The following is a 13,485-nucleotide window of genomic DNA, read 5'->3' on the forward strand; positions in this document are numbered from 1 at the left end:
GACAGGAAAAGTTGACAAAAAACAAAGAAGGTAATATGCTGGATGGATAGCTAAAGTCTTAAAGCTCCACAGATAGCTTGTTTCGAGTTTAGTAGCCTTATAAAAAAGGGCTAGAGATTTCATAAATCAGAGTAAACACTTCTAGTTCTCCCAACAACCTAAACTAAAAACATTGCAGTGGGATTTTTCAGCTTAATGTGTTCCCTCGGTTAGAAATACATTCTTGGCTAGTAGTAATGCAATGTTTGGAGGCAGAACATGCAATGCCAGGGAAGTAACTTTCAGAAAAGTGTCTTCAGTCCAACCTAACATTATTCCTGGAGAACTGTACCCAGAACCATGAAGTGTGTGTGTGTGTGTGTGTGTGTGTGTGTGTGTGTGTGTGTGTTGGAGTAGTGAGGTTTGATTTTTTTTTTCTTCCAGACTGTAATTGCAGATGACACTTTTGCTTTTCTGGTCCTAAAAAGGCAGCCTTCATTTATTTCACATGTGCTAGCGTCAAGATTAGGGTACGCCGCCACAGCCAAGGTTACAAATGGGAGCCACCTCATGATTACAACAAAACCAAACCAAAAATCGCTGAACTACGAGGCAGGGCCGCGATCAACCCCACCTGTTGAGGTCAGCTGGCTGGCCGGGCTGCTTGTCCCCCCCCCACCCCTGACCCCCGACCTCCGAGGTGAGGGCGGAGGCGGCCTCCCGGCCCTCCCGCGAGCAGCCCACCCCGCAGCCTGGCTGGCGCGGCGGCCTCGCCCGGCCCGTCGAAGGGCGAGGACCGCATGGCAGCCGCCACCGCACTGCACAAAAGGCTATCGCGGGAGCCACGGGGCGCTGCACCGAACCCCTAGCTCGTGGGGTGGGGCAACCCCGGGGCAAAAACACCCGAGGGGCGGCGTGGGCCGGGGGCGAGCCCCAGGTGCGGCGAGGAGGAGGAGAAGGAGGAAGAGGAGGAGGAGGGCTCCGCCACGCGCCGAGGAAGAAAGCCTGACTCATGTCGTGGCCGCGGGCTCCTGGGAATTGAAACTCGTGACGCCGGCGCTGCGGAGAAAAGCCTCCTAACCCAATCCGCAGGGGCGGGGTGCGGGGGAGACACCACCCGGGGCGCGCGCACTCGAGACCCCGCGCAGCCCCTGCCCGCCGCACCCAGCTCGGGCCCGCGCCGCGCCGCGCCGCGCCGCCCCGCCCCGCGGCGGGATTAGAGCGGACACACCTAGCGCCCGCGCACGCGCGCGGCGCGGCCCCGCGCCCTCCCCGCCCCCACCAAGCAGAAACCCACCGCCCTCCACCCCCTTCCCCCACCCTCAGCTGGCGACCGGGATTCGCTCTCCCAGCGAGAGGCCCCACCCCCACCGCCCCCGGCGTCGGCGTCTCCGCGCGCCTTCGGCAATTTCCGTGGAGAAAGCCGGCGGCTCGGCTAAGTCCGAAGACCCGCCGCCTCCTTCCCCAGCCGGACCCGGCTTTATGTCTGCGGCGCCGGGGCGCATGCGCAGACGCCATTTTCCCTTGTCTCCGCCGCCGCCCCCCCCTCCCCCGCCGCTGCCGCCGCCTCCTCAGGCCGGCGGTCGCCCCTCCTCCTTCTGCGCTCGGGCGCTGGTCCCTCCTCTCCCACTGCCGCGAGAGACGGGAGGGGATACGGTGGAGCCCGGCGGAGAGCGCTAGTAACAACCACCACAGCCCCCTCCCCGCCCGCCGCCCGCCCCCGGCACCCACCCACTCCCCCGCCCCGAGCGCCGGCACCGACCCACCCCGCCTCTCGTTCCTTTGAACGGCGTCGGCTGCAGTCGCCGCACCAGCCCGTCCGGCCGCCAGCGCCGCCGAGGAAGGAGCCGTCGCCGCCGCCCGCGCCCCCGCTCGCCCGCCCGCCCGCCCGGCCGCGGGAGCCGCGGGCTGAGGACCCGCCGGCCGCCGAGGAAGAGGACGCGAGGCTCGGCCCCCTCCGCTCCCGCGCACGCCCCGCCGCCCTCCGGGGAGCCCGGGCGCCGGCCCCTTCCTCCCCGAGGACGTGAGCGGAGCCGAGCGCCTGCCCCGAGGGAGGAAAATGCTCGGGCTCCATGGCTGCCAGTGATGGAGCGGTCCCTGGGCTCCCGCTGCCACCGCCGCCGCCGCGCCCCGGCCGTGCTCCGCGAGGACCCGGCGTCTCTGCGCGCCCGCCCGCGCCTCGTTGCTGGGCTCACCGTACCGGGCGCCCCGCCGCCACCGCCGCCGCCGCCGCCGCCGCCGCCCCGCTCGCAGCCGCACCGCCCCGGCCCAGGCCGCGGCCAGCGTTTCCTCCCGGAGCAGCCGCCGCGAGCCCAGGGGGTTTGAAAGGGTCCGCGGGGCGCAGGGGGGAGGGCGGAGCGGGGCCGGCCGGGGAGGTCTGAGCCACACCGAGCTCGGGGCTCGCCGGCGACCGGCCGCGGCGCCGGGGGGTGGCGAGGGCCCGGCCACTCGGAGCTGCGGGCTGCCTGCGTGCAGGGCGGCCGGGAGGGCTTTGCTGCGTCCGCCGGCGGCGGCGGCGGCGGGAGGAGGGGGCTGAGGCGGCGCCGGAGTTGGCCGCAGAAGGTGGGCATTTCTCGCTTTTCCTCCCCCTCGGCCTCCCCTGCTCCCCCCCTCCCCCGCCCTCCCCTCCCCCGCCCTCCCCTCCCCCTCCCGGACTCCCCTCCCCGCCGCCCCGCACCCCACGTGAAGCGGAATATAAAGGGGGGTGTGTGACTAGAGGGGAAAGTGAATGGCGAAGGCCTGAAGGGGCGGGGAGGGGGGGGGCTCCCCTTCGGGTCCCTGGCTGCCGGGTTCACCCTCGTTCATCCTCCCTTCCCGAAGCTCGCCCTCGAAGGCAGGAGCGGCCGGCGCCTTCGATTGAGGAGGAGGAAGAGGAGGAGAAGGAGGAGGCATCGCGCCGGGCGGAGCGTCAGGTCCCGTTTTCCTCCCCGGCGTCTCCAATACAAAGATTACGGTGCAGAAGGAAATTGCGCTCGCCTCCAACGCCCCCCCGGTCCTCCACACAATGCACCAGCCGCCCGAGTCCACCGCCGCCGCGGCGGCCGCCGCTGCAGACATGAGTGCTAGGAAGATGGCGCACCCGGCGATGTTCCCCCGAAGGGGCAGCGGCGGTGGCAGCGCCTCCGCTCTCAATGCAGCAGCAGCAGCAGCAGCAGCAGCAGCGGCGGCAGCAGCAGCAGGTACCGGCGTTGGTAGCGCGGCCACATCTTCGGAGGATTTTCCGCCTCCGTCTCTGCTCCAGCCGCCGCCTCCTGCAGCATCTTCCACGTCGGGACCACAGCCTCCGCCTCCACAAAGCCTGAACCTCCTCTCGCAGGCTCAGCTGCAGGCACAGCCTCTTGCGCCAGGCGGAACCCAGATGAAAAAGAAAAGTGGCTTCCAGATAACTAGCGTGACTCCGGCTCAGATCTCTGCCAGTATCAGTTCTAACAACAGTATAGCAGAGGACACGGAGAGCTATGACGATCTGGATGAATCTCACACGGAAGATCTGTCTTCTTCCGAGATCCTTGATGTGTCACTTTCCAGGGCTACAGACTTAGGGGAGCCGGAACGAAGCTCCTCAGAAGAGACTCTGAATAACTTCCAGGAAGCTGAGACACCTGGGGCAGTGTCTCCCAACCAGCCCCACCTTCCGCAGCCTCATTTGCCTCACCTTTCACCACAGAACGTTGTGATCAATGGGAATGCTCATCCCCACCACCTCCATCACCACCATCACATTCACCATGGGCACCACCTTCACCATGGGCACCACCATCCATCTCATGCTGCTGTGGCCAGTGCATCCATTCCTGGAGGGCCACCCTCGAGCCCAGTGTCCAGAAAACTTTCCACAACTGGAAGTTCTGAAGGTGGTGGTGTGCCAGTTGCACCAGCTTCTGCTGTATCATCAAGTGGCTCGCCTGCATCTGTAATGACGAACATCCGTGCTCCAAGTACTCCAGGTGGTATAGGTATAAATTCTGTTACTGGCACTAATATAGTGAATAATGTTAGCACTGCTGCTGTGGGTAGTTTCAGTCCTAATGTGACAAGCGGCATGCTTGGTAATACTAATATGAATACAAGCAATATTCCTAGTGCTGCTGGTGTAAGTGTTGGGCCTGTTACCAGTGGTGGTAATGTGAGTATCTTGAGTGGCATGGGCAATGGTACTGTTTCTTCCTCAACCATTGCTAACACTGTCCCTAATGTAACTGCAGGGATGAGTGTGGGATTGGTTTCAAGTCAGCAGCAACAACCAACAGTTAATACATCAAGGTTCAGAGTTGTGAAGTTAGATTCTACTTCTGAACCCTTTAAGAAAGGTAGATGGACTTGCACTGAGTTCTATGAAAAAGAAAATGCTGTACCTGCTACAGAAGGTGTGGTGATAAATAAAGTGGTGGAGACTGTTAAACAAAACCCAACAGAAGTGACTTCTGAGAGGGAGAGCACTAGTGGGAGTTCAGTGAGCAGTAGTGTCAGCACACTGAGTCACTACACAGAGAGTGTGGGAAGTGGAGAAATGGGAGCCCCTACTGTGGTGGTGCAGCAGCAACAGCAGCAGCAGCAGCAGCAACAACAACAACAACCACCACCACCACCACCACCAGGTCTTCAAGGTGTGGCCCTCCAGCAGATGGATTTCAGTAGCCCTGGCCCTCAGAGTATTTCAGCAGTTAGTATACCACAGAGTATTTCTCAGTCCCAGATGTCACAAGTACAATTACAGTCTCAAGAACTGAGCTATCAGCAAAAGCAAGGTCTTCAACCAGTACCTCTGCAAGCCACTATCAATGCTGCAACTGGTATCCAGCCATCGCCTATAAATGTGGTTGGAATAACTTCAGCTGTAGGTCAGCAGCCTTCCATTTCCAGTTTGGCTCAACCCCAACTGCCATATTCTCAGGCGGCTCCTCCAGTGCAAACTCCTCTTCCAGGGGCATCGCCCCAGCAGTTACAATATGGACAACAGCAACCAATGGTTTCTACCCAAATGGCCCCAGGCCATGGTCAGTCAGTGACTCAAAATCCTCCAGAGTATGTACAACAGAAGCCAATTCTTCAAACAGCAATGTCCTCTGGCCAGTCCAGTTCTGCAGGAGTGGGAACAGGAACAGCAGTGATTGCTGTGGCTCAGCCACAGGGGATCCAGCTGCCAGTGCAGTCCACGGCAGTCCAAGCACAACCTGCAGGAGCATCTGGCCAGCCTGTTGGCCAGGCTCAAACAGCAGTGTCTGTTATACCTACTGGTGGTCAAATGGCAAATATTGGTCAACAAGCAAACATACCTACTGCAGTGCAGCAGCCCTCTCCCCAAGTTACACCTTCAGTTATTCAGCAAGGTGCTCCTCCATCTTCACAAGTAGTTCCACCTGCTCAAACTGCAATTCTTCATCAGGGAGTTCAAACTAGCGCTTCAAGCCTTCCTCAACAGTTGGTTATTGCACCCCAGAGTACCTTGTTAACTGTACCTCCTCAGCCACAGGGAGTAGAGCCCATAGCTCAAGGAGTTGTTTCGCAGCAGTTGCCCACAGTTAGTCCTTTGCCCTCTGCTAGTAGTATTTCTGTTACAAATCAGGTTAGTTCAACCGGTCCTTCTGGAATGCCTTCTGCCCCAACAAACTTGGTTCCACCACAGAATATAGCACAACCCCCTGCCACCCAAAATGGTAATTTGGTTCAGAGTGTTAGTCAGTCTCCCTTAATAGCTGCTAACATAAATTTGCCTTTGGCACAACAGATCCCACTAAGTTCTACTCAGTTCTCTGCACAATCATTAGCTCAGGCAATTGGAAGCCAAATCGAAGATGCCAGACGCCCAGCTGAGCCCTCCTTAGTCGGCTTACCTCAGACTATCAGTGGTGACAGTGGGGGAATGTCAGCAGTTTCAGATGGGAGTAGCAGCAGCCTAGCAGCCTCTGCTTCTCTTTTCCCGTTGAAGGTGCTACCGCTGACGACACCCTTGTTGGATGGAGAGGATGAGAGGTAAGATCATACCATATTTCTGCAGATGTTCAACAGACTTGAAGTTTATTTAGTAGCACTATGTGGACAAAATATGCACAAAATTAGTTTTAGGCGTATGTTTTAATTTTTGTATGTGAAAATTCATATTTGTGGTAAGTTTTCAGCAAGAGTGTTCTGGAATGATTGCAGATTGGATGGAAAATGGTATAAGTTATGTAAATATTTGTGAGAATAGTTTTGGGCATATGTTTACAATAGGTGTAGGGACACCAAATAACTTATTATTTATAAATCAATTTTAGAAGATTAAGTATGAAAAGTTACTATTTAATTAACGCACATAATAGTTAATCTACTCTTTGTGGAGTTACTAAAATCCTTATGATCATTTCTTGGGGAGTTGTGGTTCTCACATTTGTTCTTCTTTACTAGACAGTCCTTTTTTTGTTCTACTGTGTTTGATCTTACCCTGTGGAAGATAATGTTACCTACTTTTCCTAGTCTGACACTGGAGGAAAGATGACCTAACCTGGACTTTAGGTTGCCCTCATCCTGTAATTGATCAGCCTTTGTAAACTTAATTTAATTGTTACTTTATTGAACAGAAAAGGAATGGGAATCTAAAAACAATATTTTTAGGGAGAGAAAGGCATACACTGTCAAAATAACCCGATTTATCTTTGTTGATAGTATACTGTATATTTTTTTCTTTTGCATAGCAGGTCAAGGTGGTAGCCATTTTAAAGAGTAAAGTAAGTCTTGGAGGGTTGAATTTATATAGGCATGAAATAAGAGGTTCTGCTGATCAATTCCTCTTTGTTAAGAGATTCTTCCCTTACCTTCCCCCTCCCCCCCCAAAATACACAGTCTAAAATTCCTTATTAAACCAGCATTTTTCACTTTGATTGGAAATAATGTGATAATCATGCTGGATCTCATTATCTTTGATGCTGACCGGATAGAAAAGTTCTGAAATTTTGTTTTGCTTTAAGACTTCATCAATTTAGGACTTGTTGATTTTTTTTTTTTTTGAGGAATGTTCTTTCCACACATTTGCCAGTCTTTGACTAACCTTGATCAAAATATAGGAATTATGAAAAGACCAAAACTTGCAATATGTTCAATTATTTTAGTATTGGAATTTTTTTTAAGACTGACCTTCCATTAAACTGAATTATTTATATTCTATATGAATATTTACGGGTTTCACTTTGGAAAAGCTGAGCATATTGTAAAGGAATTATAATTTTAGAAAAAGAAGACAATGGGCAAATGTTTTGGTAAGGTTTTTTTTCAAAATTCAAACATGTTAATTGAAAGGAGAAAATTTTTCATATTTTTAATTAGTTTAATACTCACAATTTCAAATCTGGTTACTAATCATATGTATTCTGTATCCTAGTACAAAATTGCACTTTAAAAGACTAAGAGGTAGTTTTCATAACAGTATTATTATACTTACTGTTCAACACTTAACTTTATCATCCTGACACCTCTAATTATAGTTTTAATACTTATTTATGATTATTAATGTTTTCTAAATCAACTAAAGTTCGTAAAGAAACAGTTACGTTATATAGATGTTAAATTTAGAGATATTTCATACAGAAATGAAAACCTGACATCTTGAATTCAAACCTGCTATGATTTTCTTAATTACAATTATTATGCTCCTGTTATGACTTTCTCTTGTTTTCCTCCTGTTGGTAGGAACATAGCAGGGCTTTCCAAAACTTACTGCTCTACACAATCAGGATGCTACTTACAACTAGGTTCTTAGCTGCAAGGATAGAGTCCTAATTTAAGATATTAGTACAAATTATTTTCCAGAAAGATGGTAACTGAGATAAATATTAATTAGGGGAAAATTATTTAGAAGGGTGGTTTCTGTTTTCTTGTGCTGAGGATAAAACCCAAGGCCTTGGGCATGTTAAGCAAGTGCTCTATCACTGAACTATATCCCAAACCCCTTTGTAGGTTTTGTGTGTGAATGTGTGTGTGCATGTGTGTGCATGTGCACTAATGATATTATTACTGTAACAAAGGGGTAGAATCCTAATCAATAATTTTAGAAGTGTTGCAAGGGCAGCAAAGGAACTCTGCCTGAGTACCTTTGTCAGCCTACCAAAACATCATTGAAGTCTACCCTGGAATTTGTTGTAGACTTGAAGCAAATATTTTCATCCAGACTGCCACTTGATTAGTGTATGGCATTACCTTATTAGAAACATTTTTGTTTGTGAAGGTGTAGCTATAACCACATTAATATACCCATTTTACATAGGACATGACTGAATCTTGGGGACAGTTTGTTGGCTGTAGTTACTTACTACAGGCACAATTGGTAATTATTGAGTACAAACAGATTTGGAGCAATGAATTTGTAGAAGGGATTGAGTCTATAGGTCTACTTTATTGCTGGTTATTTCTTTTCCCACTAGAATTTGGAAAAAGAAATATTTAGGTTTGTCCTTATAAGAGGATTTGGGAATACCTTCCAGTTAAAACAGTGTTATAATTGTAATTTTTTTTCTACTTTTCATGTGTTGCTTATCACCTTTGTCTCTTGTGGGACTACTATTATGATGCTGGAAATGCTGACATAAATATTTTGGGAGGTTAGGAGAATGAGTGGTTATTCTTTAATCACCAGAGATAATACTCATTTCAGATTTTAAAGTGTTTATGTAGGAAGTACTTTCAAATAGCCATTCTGAAGTGAGTATCAAGAGTAAAAATACAGATCAAGATCTTATGATTATATGTTTAACTTTCAAAAAGTTATCTTTTTTAAAAAGATTCATGTGTTAGCCTTTAATATGAGCTTTTATTTATAAGAACGTGAAGATAAGTTATTCCTCTCTGAAATACATTTTGTGATTGTTAGCACAACCTCTTATGTGAAATATAGCCAGACTTCTGTTCATCTTTCAAGATTCAGCTTCGATGTTCCCTCTGAAGGATGTTTTTTCCTCAGAGGATATTGTTTCCTTAGCACCTTTTAATGTTCCTTTATTTAAACACTTGCATGTATTTGATTATAATTATGTTTACCAGTTTTTCCCACAAGACTAGGAGTTCCTCAAGGGCAGCAGCTAAATACTTTTTTTGAACAAATTAATGAGCAGACTTTTCTCTGCTTTTTTTATTATGATTTAAAGTTTAAATTTTCTGTCATCTTAAGTACAACTGTTACAGATGCAGAATCATATAATTTCTTCAATGAATTGAAAAGAAATTAATAAAATGACTTGCTAACCTCATTATTCTTGGAGGTGAATTGATACCTGTCTTCTATGTATACAGGAATACGTTTTCTTATATGTAATATAAGAGCAGTATCATTTAACACATCAGTTAACAACATCAGTTAAAACACGATAATGTAAACCTTTTTTATGGGTAGTATCTCAGTCTATAGTCCAGGCTTGACAATTGTCTTGGCTACACCTTCCCAAGTGCTGATGATGACAGCTGTGTAACATCATGCTTGACTCTAGTTTTAATTTTTTAAGAGTGCATGATCAATTTAAAGAGTCATAGTTTTTACATGATTAACCAAAATAAATAATAAAAGCTTCCTGCCTGCTTCCTTCCTAAGATTCCTTTCCTAGAAACACCTTTGCCTTTCTTCTTTTAGATGATGGTGCTTTTACTCTAGTTTCTAACATGCTTGTCTTGCTATTGAATATGCAACATAAGTTGGTGGTTAGAAGCATGGATTTGAAATTAGATTGCATAGGTTTGTCCCTCCTGTGTCATCTAGTTTTATGTAACTTTGGATCACTTAACCTCTTTAAGCCTCAATTTTTTTCATTTTAAAAATGAGGTAACAGTATTTATGGTAAGATTGTTACACAAATTAAGCAAATTTGGTAAAACCCTTTAAACTTTGACTAAGTCACAGGCCCTTTGGCTTTATTAACTTCTTAAGTACAAAATGATCTACTCAGCTGCTCACTTTTCCTACCAATACTCCTTTCTGCCAGTAGTTACAATTGTGTTACTTTCATTATTTAGTATTTTTGCAAAAGATAATTACTTTCCAATTAACCAGTACAATGTGCTATGGCTGCCTTCTTGTCTTTTTCCTCCCCTCCTCCAGTCCCCAGCTATCTAATATATAGACATGGTAGGTTTCCCTCTCCTCTCAAGAGTTCGTTTATCAGCATAGGTTTGGTTTTTTTTTTTTTTTTACAATTTGTTTCTCTTCCCTCCCCTTCCAATTTTTGTATGTTTGGGGGGCACTCTTGCGTGCATGCTCTTGCACTCCCTCCCACCTTTTCCCTCTCTCCCTCTCTCTATTTTTAATCTGAGACTGGGACTTGAACTCCTTATCTTTTGCTCATTTGCTGATGCTGGGTGACCCTGAGCCATGCCTCCAACCCCAAAGCGGGGTGGGAGGGGTTCTATTTTTTAGAAGAGTCCTTTACGTACTTGATTTTTCTTGATTGTGTTCTTGTCCTGAAGTGTGAGAGGATTAAAAGAACTAATTAGAAATTTCATTGTGGCTTCATTGTTTGCTTTACCCTAGGGTGATATGGTGGAGTTCTTGCCTCTCCTGTAGTATTCTTTATATTTGTCATTTTATCATTAAGTGTAAATTGCATCACTGTCTCCAGGTTATCAATTTTATCTTCCTGAGGAAGTCTTTGTCCTGTCTGCCTGACTATCTGCCTTTTAAGCTTGGTAGTCCACTGTTATCCTTGGATTCCTCTTTTGGATCTTCATTTTCTAGTGACCCATATTGTCTTCATTATTGATTTACTTGGTATTTGAAAATGGCTTTATTTTACCTTGATAATTGTTTGAGTCTTGGTTTAGGCAAAGAATAACTGATGGAGTATAGTTTTTATACTTTTTATCTTGCTTTTTAGCATCCATATGGTTTTTGTGAAATCTAAAGCATTTAATCATATATTGTCATATATTTTATGTGAATTGTGTTTTGTTTTTCTCTCTTTGTTTTTCCCTCTCCTCATTTTTAAAAATCTGAAAGTTTTAGATTTTATTTTCAGTATACAGAAATTTTACAATGGTAGATCTCTTCATGTGTTTGCTTTTATTTATGGTGTTAAGGATTTGGTATATGCTCGTTCAATCTGGGAAACATTTCATAATTTTGGACCTTTCCTTGCTTGGAGGTTGTTAATAACTTCTTTATATTTTGTTTCTCCCTTAAACTTATTTGGATAATGGATCTTGATTAGTCTTCTAATTGCTAAGCTTTTTAAAATTTTTTTCTTGGTGGACTTGCTTGATAGGCAGGTTTTCTGCAATTAGAACTATGCCTACAGCCTTTTAAAAATTTACTCTTCAGATAGAATCTTGCATTTTTGGCAGGGCCAGCAAGGACCACAATCCTTCTCTCTAATACTTTTTACATAGCTGGGATTACATTCTTGAACTATAACACCCAGCTTTTTCTATTGAGATGGAGGCTCACTTTTTATCTGGGCTTGCCTTAAACCCAAATCTCTCATTTTCAGCCTTCGCTTAGAAGTAGCTGGGATTTTAGTAGTAAGTTACTTTACCCAGTCTATTTTTCATTTTTCTTGTTGATTTAATTTCAAGAGCTTTTAGGTGGTTTTTTTTTGGGGGGGGTCTTTTATAATTATATATTCTACTTTGATAATGATAGGACTTTGTCTTTGCTTCTGAATATATAAACGTTAGATTCTTTTTTTTTTTTGTGACAGGGTCTCTGTATATCAGTCTGGTCTGGAACTTAAGATCTGCCTGCTTTAGCCTACTAAGTGGTAGGAATTACAGGCATGCATGCCTGAATTATTTATTTTGGTTTTCTTTTTGTGTGGTCTGTTTTCTCCAGTTTATATTTTCTTTCTACCTTTTTTTTCACCCTTTGGTCTTTATGTTTTATATACTCTTTTCTCTAACAGTAATTGTATGTAAGAGTAAGGAAATAAAATTAGGAATTCTCAAGGCTTGCCAATTGTTAGCCTCTCTGCATGGTAACCTGGTTTGGCTAATGTCATATCTTCATATATTTTCTTCTAGCTGTTTACATCCCTGTAAGAAAGTTCTTCTGATTTATGACCTAGAGTGAAGACTTGCCTATAAGCATTCTGAGGTGGGGAGAGGTGTGAGGGAAATATGGAATGATAGGTCTTGGGAAGTCTTAGCATCCTTCCCCCAAATGTTTCTTTACTCAACTTTGTTTTGATTATGTTTTCTTGCCTTCACTTGTGCATCATTTTCTTAGTCCTGAGATCTGTTTTGCCTTCTTCAGACAGAATGCTTTCAGCTTTTGTTGGCATTGGGGAGAGATAGTTGAGTTCTGTTGGGCTAGATATAGTCTTCATTTTCTTAGGATCCTCCATTTTCCTCTTCCCCCTCATTCCATTTTATATGAATGTGGAACTGCCAATTCTTGGGCCTTTGGGAAATTGGGATTGTTGTTGATATTCTCTACTGTTTGCTAAAGATTAGACTTTTTACTGTTTGCTAAGCCATTTGTCACTCAACCATGTGCTTTTTAGATTCTAAAGTTTTGGTTGCTGCTTTTATCTCTTAATTTGTTTTATTTATTTATTTATTTATTCTATTTTTTTTTGTCAGTCATGGGGCCTGAACTCTGGGCCTGGGCGCTGTCCCTCAGCTCTTCAGCTCAAGGCTAGCGCTCTACCACTTGAGCCATCGCGTCACTTTGGCTTTTTATGCTTATGTGGTGCTGTGGAATTGAACATAGGGCATCATGCATGCAAGGCAAGCACTCTTCCACTGAGCCACCTTCCTAACCTTATCTCTTAATTTTTAAAGTTCCTGTATGTTAGAAAGGAAAAAACCCTCTTTTTCTGGGTAGGTTTTTGGGGAAGAAGTGAAAAAAATGGATGTGTATGTTTACTGTTACACATCTATCTCAATGGCAGAATATATCATTGTGATAGGTGATCTATAAATGAGTGTAGCACATAATTTTAAGAAGGAATTGCTTAGCTTATATTCACTAGATATGAATTATAAAATAATAGTTCTACTTATAGAAATGATTGAAAATGTTAGAATTTGATTCAGTTAATATTTTATCATTTTAACAATTGAATAACCTTATAATTTTTTTCTGCTTTATTGGTAGTGAATAAACTGAAATGTACTGAGTTTATTAGGAGAGGCCAAATGAGTCATTTAAGGCAGCCTATAGAATAGTAAAGAAGAGCTAGGATTTAAAGCCACTTTTCCAATTCAAAATCCAGTACTGTTTTTACTACTGCTTGTAAAGATGAGATAAGGCTGATATCCATAAATACATGAGCTGCTGAAACAACAACAAAAAAGAGCAGATGTATTGTTGTTGTGTATTAGTATAAATGATTGAATTGCTAGACAATCTAACATAAGCCTTTGGTCAGAAAAACATGGATTAAATCATCATGGTGGTATTTGAAGAAAATAGTAGGCATTCAGATGACAATTGAACATAATTTGAACATGATTTTTTCTTTCAAAATTCATATGGAAATACTTTAGGAAAACTTAATTTTCTAGTAATTTAAATTTACTTTCTACCATTGGCTTCAGAAATGTAAGAAA

General features: G+C 45.3%; 1 protein-coding gene and 1 long non-coding RNA gene across 8 annotated transcripts in view; one reads left to right on the plus strand and one right to left on the minus strand.

Annotated features, from left to right (window-relative positions):
- The window catches only part of LOC138831331 (uncharacterized), a 59,712-nt gene that overhangs the window by 8,194 nt on the left and 38,033 nt on the right, over window positions 1-13,485 (minus strand). For 2 of the 3 annotated variants that reach the window (XR_011373244.1, XR_011373242.1), the window contains exon 3: window positions 5,814-6,010. This is a non-coding gene — a long non-coding RNA (uncharacterized lncRNA). The remainder of the gene's footprint in view (window positions 1-5,813; window positions 6,011-13,485) is intronic. The other variant, XR_011373243.1, reaches the window with a different exon arrangement.
- Window positions 2,373-13,485, plus strand: part of Tsc22d1 (TSC22 domain family member 1) — a 92,866-nt gene continuing 81,753 nt past the window's right edge. For 4 of the 5 annotated variants that reach the window (XR_011373241.1, XR_011373240.1, XR_011373239.1 and 1 more), the window contains exons 1-2: window positions 2,373-2,541; window positions 2,800-5,952. Coding sequence is in view for 2 of the 5 variants with exons in the window: in XM_070028448.1 (XP_069884549.1) it covers window positions 2,984-5,952 (2,969 nt within the window). In the remaining 3 variants the exon portion in view is untranslated. The remainder of the gene's footprint in view (window positions 2,542-2,799; window positions 5,953-13,485) is intronic. The other variant, XM_070028447.1, reaches the window with a different exon arrangement.

This window comes from Dipodomys merriami, unplaced genomic scaffold (genome assembly GCF_024711535.1).
Source record: "Dipodomys merriami isolate MVZ:Mamm:240054 unplaced genomic scaffold, mDipMer1.0.p SCAF_192, whole genome shotgun sequence".
NCBI lineage: Eukaryota > Metazoa > Chordata > Mammalia > Rodentia > Heteromyidae > Dipodomys > Dipodomys merriami.